Genomic DNA, 14,136 nt, shown 5'->3' with positions numbered 1-14,136 from the left:
GATGGCTTGTTTCCAGACCTGTCCTCAGGCTGAAGGTCCACAGCTCCACCGAGCGTTGCACCAAGAGTTCCAGCCCAGACGAGCCATCGGCAATAGCAGCCTGTCATCACCAGCTCTTAAAATAAGAAGTGAGTCACAGCTCCAGCAAACACTTCTGAGTGCTACTAGAGCCATCAAAAAACGACAACAGAGATAAGAGCTTGCTTACAGCAAAACATGTTGTCCTACAATGTTGTACTAAGGGAACGTAGTCTCCTGCATGGATGTGTTTGCATAATGAAATGATATTTTTTTAAAAAAGTACTTGGTCTGGGATGCTGTGTATTGTACCATTTGAAACATCAACATTTCCAAGACAATGTGCTTCTGGCCAAAAAGACCCAAAGCACGTTACTTTTGGCAGCGTGGCTACCCTTTTACAGCTGTCTGTAATGCTTGATGCACTAAAAAGCTACGGAAGATGCTTCAGAGGCAGCGATTTACCCTCGTTCTCTGCAGCGCGCTGAGACACGTGGATGTCTTGTCTGGTTTTGAAAATGGAGAAATCATCTTTTCTTTAACGGTGCTTCATGGCAAGCGAGACATCGAGCAGTCAACACCTCTGGAGACTCAAAAGCCTCAACCTTGAGAAAAAGGGCAATCCTGGTGCCGCGTACATTGTCGTCAGCTCAGCTCAAGGGATGTATTATTTGCAATAAGACTTTATTTAAAGTAAAGGAAATCAGCTGTGGTCCTGACACACTGCAGTGTTATTTCTAGCAATTACAGAGGAGTTTTAATTGCAGCATCAGCTGTCTGTGATGCGTCGCTGTACTTAATCTAGCTTTGTAAAAAACGGATTTTGCAAGGTGGGGAAATGGCAGTATGACTTGATGTTGTAATACATAACCTATTTGATAGTCACTTTAAATATATATTAAGGGGTTTTTTTTTAATCTGTCAATATTACCTGCAGTTTTGTTTCTGCTGTTGTATTCATTTACGGTATTGTATTGCCTTTTGGGGGAGCATAAAGTCTCCTCCATAAGCCATGACTTGTTTTCAACTGGTCATTTTATTGCTCTGTGATTATTTTATCTCTCTATTAATGCGAAAGAATAATTTGAAGCTCCAATTAAGAAGATTTTACTCAGTCCTGGGACCTGTCAGACATTTGCTATCTACATCTGATGTAGTAAAGTTTGTTCTTTAGCTGCAGAATGTAAAGGTTGGGAGTTATAAGCATCCCCTGGGTGGGAGAGACCACTGCAATAACACTGAGCTTCCCAACTTCATTTTGGGATATAAATCCGAAGCTGAACCAGGTCTGAAGTTGGTTTTTTTTTTTTCCCCACCAAAACGTTTGTTGGCCAACGTGTGCAAGTTTGCTGGAAAACACGTGCATTTGGTTGCTCTTCCCAGGGCTGTCCACCCTACGCATGAAAAAATAAATGTATGAGTGGAGGACCAGGGATGTGAGCAAGACCTTACAGATTTGGCAACATCTTCCTCCAGGATCCATCTGTACCAGCGTTTGTCGACGACCATCTGCCAGCTTAGCCGGGCTTTTTTTCCCGTTACGGCACTTGCGTAGGAAAACTGTCCCCGTTCGGGAAGAGGACTTAAGTTAGGAGGCTTTGGTTTGGTTTTGGGGTTGGTTTTTATGTTGTTGTTGCATTGTGGTTAAGTGGTAATTCCTTTTTTTCCAGAACGTTGCTTAAAAGAAGGAAGCTGAAATGGGCTGATCCTGCGCTTAAGTATGGGAAAAGGAGGAATATTCTGCCAATGTTGAAGCGTTTGCCAGGAATGCAGACGCTAAATCCTATTTCTTACATAGCTGATAGAGCATCTGGAACAGCAGAGCTTTAAATCTCCCAAACAAGTGTGTATTGTAATGACTTTTATAGTACTTTATCTAGGGTATCTTACTCCGTTTAATGGTGCTCTTGATATTTCCATTACGTACACTGGCACTTCTTCAGTTAAATTGACCCCAAAACCTTCTCCAAATCAGTGCTCTCCCATTAAAAGTCATTTTCTCCCATGTTTGTATTAGGGAGTGGGAACTCTTAAGTGTGCAAAGACAAGCGGTCTTAACCGACCCTGTATTTTAAGCCAAATTGCTGCAAAAGATTAATTGGTTAATTGCTCTGTCACAGGATGGTGACTTGATTCAGCAGAGGATGAGGGGAGTTGCTGCCCTTGAATAGTCTCAGTTTTGCTGGGGCCAGGTAGGTTTAGTGCAAATATTTTACAGTGATAAGGCATTTTTAGTTGGCAGAAACTATCTGTAACAAACAAACAAAAAAATCTAAAAAGGTATTTCATAGTCTGTATCATCAGAGTAGTATTTTATGCCTACGTCAAATTCCAGGAAGGTGTGTCTGTTAATATGGTAGAACTGACTTGGCTGCCATTCAATAATTATAATTATGAAATGATGTATTTGATGTGCTTTATATTGAAAGAATACCGCTGAGTTTAATTCTGCGTAGTGAAGGGTGCATCGTCGTTGGCAGTGGGATGAAGAGCATTTTAGCCTTCATAAATGCAACGAATGGTACGTTCGTTTGGAGGGGAGAGACCCCTTAAATATGGTTTTGGAGCTTCCAGCAGTCTTTGCAAGCCTGTCCGTGTATACCTGTTCTCCATAAGGTCCACGTGGACAGGAGGGAGAGGAAAGGTCTCCTCAGGACTTCCCAGATCTCTTTATCTTTAGACTTTCCCCATCTGAAGTATTTTCAGGCCATGCATCTGAAAGGTTCTTTGATGGGGAATGAAAAGCAAGGAGAGGTCAGGGTTGCATCTTTTGGTTGGTGTGCCAGCGTAAAAATTTGCGCTACTAATTTTATGGGAAGAAACAGAAAATTGCATGGTTTTGAGAAGCTTGTAAGCAAAAAAATCACACTAATAGGAGATGCTACAGAAAGCAACCACCACCAAAGAGATGTTCTGCTGCGGTTTGCTGTCAAAGACTGGTGTAGGATTGGATTTTGTTCTAGGCGATGTGTTGAAAGGCGACTCTAATGTCCCTGCTCTCTCTGCACCAGAATAGTGAGGAAGATGGCTGGATACTTGAAAAGTGAAGAATAATTGAGGTTGGCAGGGATCTCCAGAGGACATCTGGTCCATCCATGCTCAAAGAAGGTGGGCTCAGGGTCTTCTCCTAGAGCTGTGGCTGTTTCTTGGCTAAATGGGGAGGGAGTTGGATTCCCACCATGGATCAAATCACCAGCACCTTTGAACAGCTAACTGCTGCAGGGCTTGCGGAGGTTCGAGTGCTTTTAATTTCTTCTTTTACCTTCAACAGACTTGTATTGCAAGGAAGGAAAACATAGATCTAGTTTTTTGGTTTGTTGGGGTTTTTTTTTTAATTTTTTGTTATGGTACAGCAGCAGCTGGAGCTTTGCAAATCCTTTCTTTCAAAAATACCAAGTTGTTTTATTTCACGCAACGTTCTGTGTGCTGTAGGTATTGCCAACCAGGAGGTTATCAACTAAATGGGGGGTTGGATGGAGGAAGAATACCTTAAAATGCGTCGTGAATCGGTCTAAGTTGTATATAAATCCTTATAGGTATGAGAGATTTGAAGATTTTAGACATATACATGCATATGTGGTTTTTTCAAACTCCTATTCGCCATTTGAAGTCTTCCGCTCGTGTCAACAGCCAGGAGAAATTTTTTCTATAATGTTTGAGAAAAACATTATCAATTTGTAATAGGAAAAAAGAAAAAAAAAGTATTTTGTCATTATAGACCTTGTGTTTAAACTGCTTTGTCACCTTTGAGGTATGAAATGGAAAATTGGGTTTTGGCTTTGCAATGCCTTCCAGCGGCCCTTTGAAGAAAAGAACGAAAGAGAAATCTTTTGAAGGTTTTAAAGGTCAATGTTTAGCAGTTGAGGGTTGCAGGTCATTCTCGGTGAGGGCTCTGCTCAAGCGTTGCAGCATGAATGCTATAAATACTTTGTGGTTTGTGCTTTTTACCATAAAAGTATCGATGGTTTCATTAGGCAGCATGGAACATTTAGCCACAACCAAGAGAATTCAAGAACGAGGTGTCAGCGCTTGAATTTATATTTAATTGCTATAAACTAGATATTCAGTATTATTGCTTGACCATGCAGAACAACGCCTTGAAGGATTCATTTAAAAGCTATTTTACTTTGCAAGAATTCCAGCTGTAGCTCATGCTTTTTGGCTACGGTACTTATTTAGGTGCTTATTTAGGTGTCCTGGTCTCTGGAGGCTTTTAGGGCTCCTCCTGGAAACCGAAAGTTTTGGGGGAAGATATCTCAAAGCGGAATAGTTTTAGCAGTGCAATTCAGGTTGATAGATTTTATCAGGCATTAAGCTGCAGATTTATAAGAAGTATTTCCCAGGGCAGAAACAATAATGAGAAGGGATTTAGCAAGGCTCTAACTTAAGTAGTCTAGATGCATTTTATGTTCTGGCCATAATTCAATATATTTCTGTTAAAAAGCAATATAGCAGGACAAGAAGAGTGCGGGGAGCTTGGTTGCAGGTTGAATGAAAACAAGAAAAAATGATCTTTATCATCCAGCAGTTTGTTTCAAGATGCAGAAAGGAATTCGTAACTACAGAGAATAACATAAAAGTCGGTGAATGCCCTGGTCACATAAAAAAGACACTAAAATTACAAGATTTCAAGATGCTATTTTTTTTTCCTGTGTCTCTCTTTCATTTGGAATAAAGATATTTGTGAATTACTTTTTTTTTTTCTTCAAGCATAATGTATAGAATATTGGGAAAAATAACCTTCCTATCTGGAAATAGATTACAGGCGATGTTTAAAACCACTGCTCTCTGTGGAAGCACACGCTGGGCTTCTCTAATGGAAGCTCTAGGTAAAGCACGCGAATGCACCTCTGACGTGTAACGGCGAGGATTCAGTGCGCATCGTTTGTGTTGCGCCCATCGAAGCCTGGCGCTGGCCTTGGGTTTATGATATTTGACGGTAAATAGACTTTTCCTACGCTGTTGTCTTTACAGCAGTCCCCGTGCCTTAGGGCTTGGGCTTTTTGGGCATCGTATGGATTCTGCACCCCTCTTGTCCTTCCCCCCCCCACCTAAATATCCAAAGATTTTAATTCACAAATATTCTCTTGAGCTGCATAAGTTCAGACGAGCGTTTTCTTTCCCTGGCTGCTATGTTGCTGGCTGATGTTTCCACCTTGCTTATACAGTTACAAGTCATTCATACTTTATGAATACATTGGATTCATGAATTCCAAAATTCATGGTAAACCAGGGAATATGAGTCTTCCAGCAGCCTCTTGTCTGATATTAACCTAGTTCTTGTCCGTAGCAGAAATCAGCATGACTGAATCTTGGTCCCAGTCCCTTCAGTGCCCCACGATGGACTATAACTATTAATATAACTATTCCACGATGGCATAGACCTTCTTGAGATTTAAGCAGCTGGCTTGCTTTTCTTCTGATATATTCACAGTACGGCTTTCTAAAAAAAAATTAAATTTACATTTCAAATAGATGGGAAACCATTTAAAGCCTCTTGTCTATTAATACGTTTCTCTTTCTGTATAGCAAAGATAAAAAGATGTATTTATTTTTCCCTCTAAGGATGAGTGCTAGAGGCTCATTTGAGAAGGGCAGGGGACCTTAAATACAGCAGCAAAGGCACGTATTTCCACGAGTGCTTTCACCGCAGAAACTGTTATTCAATAGGGGAATATAGCTGTTATTTTATACAGGAATGACATTCGATTAGGATTATCTATATAATGGCATCTTCTTGTCGTTGCCATACGAGAACAAGTCACTGAGGGGTTTTTCTGGATGCAGGGCTTTGGAAAATCACCTTATTTCAGGAAAGACATTAAAATAATCCTCATTCTGTCTGTAATTAATTCAGATTGCATTAATATTCAGTCCCAAAATAAAGAGACTGCGACCCTTCGGGATCAGGCGAGGAGGAACATGAAGTATTTAGCCACGAAACTGTTAATCCCCCCCCCCCCCCCCCCGGCCGTTCACGATAAGCATCTCTCTGTGCAGGAGGGTTGTGGGAGGCAGGAGGAATGGAGCTGCTCGTTCCTCTGCCTTCTCTAAACTGTTGAATCACCAGCCCCGAGTCTGGAGGGATGCTCGGCTCCTACAGAGGAACGTATTGAATTTTGTTTCCATCGAAATGTTGAGCCTTGGCCAGTAAAAGCTTTGGTCTCCCCGAGAATTTTAGGAATGCTGTTACGGAGTTTTGTCCGTTGAGCTGCTCAGCAGCTTTGAATCAATGAGTCAGTAAAGGGAAATAATATGAACAGAAGATAATTTGTTTTAGGGAAGTAGTTATAACTCATTTGGCGTTTTCCGAGGCTGAACTATTATATTATGCCCTGGCTGCAGAAGGACGTGGTGTCCTGTTCAAGTATATATAGATTAGGCATGCATAAATTGAATTAATAGCGCTTTTTTTAATAGCCCAGTAGTTCCGTTGAAGAAATACGGTGAGTAAACCAAACAAAAATGCATTAAGTTGTCTCAAGTTAAACATCAGGCGTTTCTTTAGCTACTTGTTGGCCCTTCCCCAGCGTGCCTTTGCCATGGAGTCAGCCTTAAGTTTTAACAAGACGTTGATGCAAAGAGCTTTCTCATTTACATCAGCAATAAAGAAAAATGCATGAAAGAGGGATATTATGGGTTATGATTTCTGTAGGCGTTTGGGTTATAATATATAATGTGTCTGGCATATTAATCCAGAAAAAAAAGCTCATTAAAAAAAAAAAAAAGGACTCTCACAGTTCTCCATTCCTATATTTGAAATGTTTTTTCCTGACTCTAAATGTTCCTTGTTACAGAATAAAAAAAGATGTATTCCTGGGTAAGGCTTTTCCCAAAGAAACCCTAATAAATAGAGCTTATTTCTCACCATGAGCTATTACTTAAGGTAGAAGCACAGGGAACCGAAACAGAAAATCCTTTTAATATTGTTTTTTGCTTAAATTCTTTCTTAAAATATATGAAAAGGTGATTAAAATAGAGCTGCTGTCCATTTAGTCCGTTTGAATTCATATTGCTGCTGGCTCGTTTCTTCTCAAGTGAACAGCGTTAATTAGGTGTATAGAAAGTTTACCTTATTGCCTTCACGTGAGGTCTTTGATTGTGGTTGATCCTATTGCAGGGAAATATTCATAACTTAATTAGTAGTATGTAAAAAAAATAGAAATAGATGGTGATGCGCTAGCTTGTGTTGAATATCGACGTATTCTGCTTGTAAGCTCCTTGCCGTGCCTTCTGCTCGCTGAAATTCCTGGAGGAGGACGGATAAATCCTTTGGAAACGTTAAATAGCATCCCGTCTTTTAATGCCAAAATGCCCGTTTTGGGGGAGAGGATGCCTGGATTTTCGTCGCCAGGAAAGTTTTGGGGGCTTCAGTGGTCACCTGGAGGCACGGGCACCTTCGACGCTTTCCTGAGGGAGGGATGCTGCGTGCGGGGAGGATTTTTTGGGGGGGAATAAGCAGAAAAGAAGTGTGAGCAGCCTGAAAAAGATGCGAAACCTCTGTAAGGGAGCGTTCCTTAGTTGTGTGTCTGAAATCATCTCGCAAATATAACATGCTTGTTCAGCAGGTTTCGGCTATCCCAGAACTTGTTTTAGTCAACTAAAGCAAATTTCATATGCAAGAGCTTGAGTTTAAACAAATCCCTGTATTCAAATAGGGGAGGGAGAAATCATGTCGTTATTCTGTTAGCAAACCTCCTTCGGTTCTTAAATCATTAAATCTCACCAGATTGCTAAATAAATCTGCCTGGGAAGATAAAAGTAGATGCGAGAGCGCACATCGTACAGGTACCGAAGGTTTCTAATGCCTTTTTGCCAAGGTTTCGCTGAATTTGGCCTTTATTTTTTGCTTTCGGTTGCAAAGTTAAATCTGAAAAGGTCATTTGAAAAGCTTCAGATTGTAGGTGTAAAGCCCTTTTAATCTTTTCTAATAAATAGCTGAGGAGGGAATAAATCTATTGGGAGCTCGGAGCTGAGCTCTGGTATTAAGCCTCAGCACAAAACGTATTTGTAATTGTAATTCAATGGCCATACGCAAACAACGCTTAGAAATTATCTGGCGTATCATTACCTTAAATTAGGTTTGGCTTAGAAGAAAAGGTGAATGATTATCAAAACTGGTTTAATAAATGCAACATTAATTGCTCCTGGCAACTCGACAGATTTTTGTCACCGTGGGGCGGGTTATTATTAAAGTGATTTAGGCGCAATCGAAAATACCAAGTTTTGGTGAAACTGAGCTGAAATGGTTCTTACAGGTTTCCACAGCAATTCTGTTCAGAGATTTCTGTTAAATGGCAATAAACGAGTCTCTGAATTAGGTGCCTCGGGAAGGCAGGGTTTTCATGAAAGCTTTGCATAATAAAGACTTACAAGCATTTTGGGTTTGGAAAGCCAACAGCAGCAAATCGAAACAGCGTCTGAAACGCTGCAAATACCCTGGGTTATGCCGGTGCTGTATATGACATAGTCTAACATCTGAGTAGCCTTCAAACAAAGCTTTTTTCCCTCCCTAATTCCATATATAATTAAAAAGCAGCTTCCTCTAGCTCATTAAAATTTAGAGTCTTGTTGGAGCAGTCTACTTTTATATTTATTTAAATGAATAAAGCACAACCTTAACATAGACTGTAACGACTTCAAATATTAAATCTCTCTTGTACAGCTAACACTTTATTTTTAAACAGCGTTTATCCGCGCTTGGTGAATACCAAATTGAAAATGAGTGTGGTCCCCAGAAGCTCGTCATATTATTTTTTTAGACCATTCAACTAACTTTCACCATATGTTTTTTATTAATTACACAATGATAGCAAAATCCCCAAAGTTAAGTTGTTGGTGACGTGCATATAAATAAGGTAAGGCGGTGGCTTTGCGCAGGTAATGATGGCATCTCTCTCTTTTCACAGGCTTTTGGAAATGCAAAAACGGCACATAACAACAACTCGAGTCGCTTTGGCAAATTTATTCAAGTGAATTATCAGGAGACGGGCACCGTGCGAGGGTAAGTGATGCTGTACGTACTCCTGCACAAGGAGCCTAAATAGGCTTTTGTAGGGGGTACACGAAAAAAGAACGTTGATTTTTTTTAGCTAGTATATTTCCCAAAATGGAGAAAGGGGGAAGATTTTTTTTTTTTTTTTTAAATCCATTGGTATGAAAATGTTGGTTTATCTGAGCTGCACGTTGAAGTGTGAATACACCAGAGCTGGTTTGAAGCCGGTGGACCGCTCCTTAATCATGATGTCAACTTTGTAATGAAGCTGAAACGGCTCTTTTCCTCTTAAGAGAGCAGTTAAGGCAGGCGAGGGGAATGCTTTAGCTCGGATGGGTTAGGGGGCTGCAGCGTATGATGGGAAGCAGAGGCTGAGCGAGCTGGCTTTGCTCCGTCTCAGGGAGAGAAAGCCAAGGGGGGGATTTAATCTCCAGCTGCCTGATGGGTGTTACAGGGGCGATGGAGCCGGACTCCTCTTGATCGCTGTCTCAGTTCCCCATATGCTTCTGTCTTTGCCCTGAAATCTCTCTTTAACCCAGTCCTTGACCAGTTAGGACCTCTTTTTTTTTTTTTTTCCCCCTCCTGGCCATTGCACGGGAGATGCTTGTATCCATCGAGGTTCTCCACACTTTATTTCAGCATCTCTTTTGCTACCTAAAGCTCATGGAACGTACAGCTGGGACTCCAAGTGTCCTTCTCCTGGGGAGGGCTGCAGCAGTGTGGTTGGAAGCCTATGGATGAAAACTTCTGGGGGGGGTTACCTAAGCCTGGCTTTCTCTTTGGCTTTAGACAATTTAGACGGTGTCAGGTCATCACAAAGTGACTCAAGCTAGCTCTAAATGAGCAGGGCTACATTAACTCCATTTTTTTTCTCCAGGTTAATTAACACAGTTGGAAAAACGAAGAGTAGAAGTGGCATGCCAGGGGCTGTATAATTTCTGCAGCTAGCTAAGAGATCTCTTGCTGGGACTTTGTTCTTATTTTAGAGAATTGCTTTTAAAATCTTTTCTTTCTTATTTTCCAGCAGAACAGTATCACACAAATAGCTTCCATTAATTTTTCAAACGAGCTTGGGTACTCTGTGTACCTTCCCACTGTTTTTTCATCCTACGTCAAATCTAATGTTCTTTTTCTTTTTTTTTTTTTTTCTTCTTGAATTCTGGTGAACAGTTCTCTTAAAAGGATAAGCCTAATTTTTTTTTTTTTTAATCCCTACTGGAATACAGGGTAAAAAGAATCCAACAAATGCCTCAACAATATATTCTCCTGGCATGCTACGTCAGCTCTATGGAAGCGGCCTCTATTTATACTTGGCAGATAGGTGCAAATAACATAGTATTTGTATACTCCAGTTCATAAAATGAAAGGAATTTTCTCTCTTCTTTAAAAAAATGCACTTTTTTGATCTTTGGTTGCATGGTGTAATGTGACTGTGCTTTGCTATAAGCTTGCAGGGCTGCCCTAATGAAAATAAAAAGACATTTAAAAAAACCCTGTGAGCTGTTCCTGGCATACGAGACCACATTTCTTACGAAAAAGATCACAAGTATTTTTTATTTTTTTCAAAACTTAGCATAGATTTTAAGCGCAACCTGAGTCAACTATCGTCCTGTATTCTGCATGTTATTTGCTTTGTTAATGTAACCGTAATTTGCGGCCCTGAATCAGAATTTTGCTCTGTTCGTAGGCTGAAAATAGCAGTGGGATATTTGCTTACAAACCCTAGGAATATAATGACCCCAAACTTGAAGCGAATTTAAACTTAAGAGATGTAATAGCCGAGAGATTTAGTAAGCAGCCAACCCCACCCCACGAAATGAAGTCTTTGAAGATGTCTTTAAAATTGATGGAGCGTGAGCAATGGCTACAGTTAAGCGCGTTCCCAGAAAGCTTTATGAATTTATTATGTCCTGTTCGATGATAAGTGAGTTCTGGAGGAAGGTCTTCACAACCCGTTTGGTCCTCATAAGGTGATCAAAAGCCTCAAGATCTGACATGCTCCATAAAATTGCAGAAGAGCCAGATAGGAGACATTTTAATTAAATATAATGGTAAATCTGTGCGGTGGCATGAGGTCGCATCTCAAATACCGCGGGCTGGCGCTTTCAAGCATGCTGTGCTTGGGTGTTTTGCATGTTGGTATTTGTATATGAAATTCAGTCTCAGATTTCAGATGGTGCTACCCAGGATGGTAAGTACAGGCTCTGTAGCACGCTTAAATGAGTATTTGACACGAAGTCATACTTAGAGAACTCCTTTTCTTTACTCTTAAAGGTAGATTTGACATAGTTGACAACGAGTAAATAAAAAAAAAACATTTGGAGACATCTGCTATCCCGTTACAAGAGAGAGCATATGTTCGTCTTGGGACATGTATACATGATGGCCTTTGCGCTAAGCAAGGAGTATTTTACTGGAAGAGCATCTTAGTTGCATCTAGCCCCAAAAATTTAAAAAATAATTAAAATAATAATTAAAACAACAACAACAACAATAATAATAATGATAATTTGCCCTGCTTTAAACAGTGGTTTGGACCAGATGACCTCTAGAAGACCCTTCCAACCTCAATTTCATGAGAGTAATTTATTTTCAATCTATAATAAGAGCAGAAATCACAGGGGAAGGGATAAAATGTCAAGGGTGGTGGATGTGATCCAGGTTGTCGTACAGCAGCGTGGGGAGCTGCTCCCCAGGGGCGTGAGCGGGATCTGGGACATGCTGATACCTTTTTCCCTCCCTCATCCATTCACCGAGCCTGCAACGAATTTATGGAGTGGCTTGGAAAGGAAAAATTTGTTTCAGGTTAAAAAGGGGCTAGAAAAAAACCCCAACCCTGTTGGTGAGGAATATCCATAGACTGTTCTCAGCTTCCTCGCAGGGAATAAACAAGAATAAATCTTTTCGGTGCACATGATACAGAAGAATAATACTGCTTTGCTGTCTGTCTTTCTCTTCTACCAGCAAGAGCGTCCCATTGGGGTTTAGATATGCTGTTTCCAGTAGCAATGATTTCCACGTGCAAATGATTTATTTTTCTTTCAATATTTAGTGAAAGGAGGGGAGAATTAGTGAGATGCAAGCAATAAATAGGTCCGTCTTGCCCGTCTGGTGACTGTGACGGGAGAAGCGAGCATAGAGGCACCTCCTTGTCCTACCATGCCCAAGGTTCATTGGGTTTTCTGATTCATATGTGGCTGCTCAAGTCGGTGCCACGTCACTGGGCGTCTGTAGCTGGAAATGCACAGCTACATCATCAAAATTGCCAATTATAACTCCGGTTTCTAAATCCCTATCATTACTGGTTAGTATTGTTTGGAAGAAAAAAACCTGTCGAAGCTTGTTTTAGCTCTGCAAGCTTGAAAAAAGTATTTAATGTGTAAATTAAACATGTTTATTATGGAGGCTTTTAGGCTAAAATGTAAACTCCAGTAAGGAGCTTTTGCAATTGTTTATTTTTTGTCCGTAGCCACAAGTTAATAACCCAAATTTTTGTCGAGAAGTGGCTCTTCTGGAAGAGGGAATGGTGATTTGGGGACTGATTCTGCAGCTAAATCTGATCTTGCAAACTTTTGCACCCAGATATATTCCTTGTGTGCACAAATCTTGGTCTGCAAGCAATTTTATTTTGCTGCTTTTGGATTAAATGGGTATCCGAGATTCTTCGTTGCTGTCAAAATTTCCCCCTGCGCTCCCTGCCCTTGGGCTAACGCATCTGAGATCATGTTTTTCACATCTAAGTTAGTGTTGGCTTTGTATCAAACCAAAAAAACCTCAAAAGCCAAACATAATATTGGGCTTGTTCTGCCCAGGAAGAAATTTATATAACTAAGTGAAACAAGGCTGAAACTTTTTTTTTTGTGTATGTGTGCGTACTAAGCTGTAAAGCTGCGTTCACTTAAGTTGAATATTGGGTCAATGAATAACGCTTTAATTTTTCCTTCCAGAGCTTATGTTGAAAAGTACCTCCTGGAGAAATCAAGACTAGTCTATCAGGAGCACAATGAACGGTAGGTGCCTATATTTTGCTTACGGGGTTGGTTTTGACTTTTATACGTGCCGATAACGCGGCACAGATAGCTTAAATCCCCGTTGGAGCTGGCACGGGGGGAATCAGGATTTTCACGCTCCTAACCCTGTGCTTCAAAGAGAAATGATGGATTTTATATTTTGCTGTTTAGGAAGGAATTGTACCGCCCAGGGAAAATAAACTCCGTTATTTTATTGACAGTCCTTGACTTACATTTTCCATCGTCTTTATGATTCCTGTCGTATGGATTAATACGTACCATTTGGGGTTTTGTGCAGCTTATAAGCTATTTAATATCTAATTAAATAGATACAGGGGGAAGATGGTCTTTAAGTTCTGTTTTACAGTTCTTAAGACATTGAAGCCATCAGAAGGGCCTCTGGAAAAAGCTAAAATTATATAGACAACAAATTTAAGCAAATTGTTCCTTCCCAATTGCAACATATTATTTGTTACATACTCCCCTCTCAGTAATTGTTACTCTGATTTTAAATAATTTTGCTGCTTCTAGAGGTCTTTCAACTCTGTGTTTCTCTTTAGAGACAGATGTTGTACGAGAAGTTTTCTCGAATGCTCGCGGGCTGATCCCGAAGTTAAATAGCACATACGTCTTTGACAAACGTACTCTTGGGTGTTGCAAGATGATTAAACTTGGTTCCTCTTGGAAAACATCCAACATAAAAGCAAAGTATTAATTTTAGAAATTCTGCTACACTCTTAGCGTTAATCCCTGTTAGAGTTGTGTTGGAGCAAAACAGAGGAGCGTCACTTGGGGTGGTTTTAGTATTAGTTATATTCAAGTATTTTGAATATTTGAGTAGCCGTAAAAATTGAAGTTTTTTCCGTTCTGTCATAGTGAACTGTGACTGCAAAATCATTACCTTTTTTAATGTCAGTAAAGTATTATAAATAATAATAATTTCTACATTGCAAAGAAATACGGTGTTTTGATTCTAATAAACACGTAGGCATTGCACATGTTTCTGAGGAAAATGTGACGCTATTGGCTAGGAATTCTTTAAGGATATTCTAGGGCAGTGGATGTCCTTGGCTGGAAAAGAGGGTTCGTATTCTCCATTACTTAATTTAATCT

General features: G+C 40.2%; 1 protein-coding gene across 3 annotated transcripts in view; it reads left to right on the top strand.

Moving 5' to 3' along the window:
• MYO9A (myosin IXA) overlaps positions 1 to 14,136 on the top strand; it is a 181,283-nt gene that overhangs the window by 55,866 nt on the left and 111,281 nt on the right. For all 3 annotated transcript variants that reach the window (XM_054836978.1, XM_054836976.1, XM_054836975.1), the window contains exons 3-4: positions 8,928 to 9,022; positions 12,961 to 13,023. In XM_054836978.1, coding sequence (XP_054692953.1) covers positions 8,928 to 9,022; positions 12,961 to 13,023 — 158 coding nt within the window. The remainder of the gene's footprint in view (positions 1 to 8,927; positions 9,023 to 12,960; positions 13,024 to 14,136) is intronic.

This window comes from Grus americana, chromosome 10, assembly GCF_028858705.1.
Source record: "Grus americana isolate bGruAme1 chromosome 10, bGruAme1.mat, whole genome shotgun sequence".
NCBI lineage: Eukaryota > Metazoa > Chordata > Aves > Gruiformes > Gruidae > Grus > Grus americana.
The sequence above is the reverse complement of the archived record's forward strand: the minus strand, read 5'-3'. Positions and strand labels throughout refer to the sequence as shown.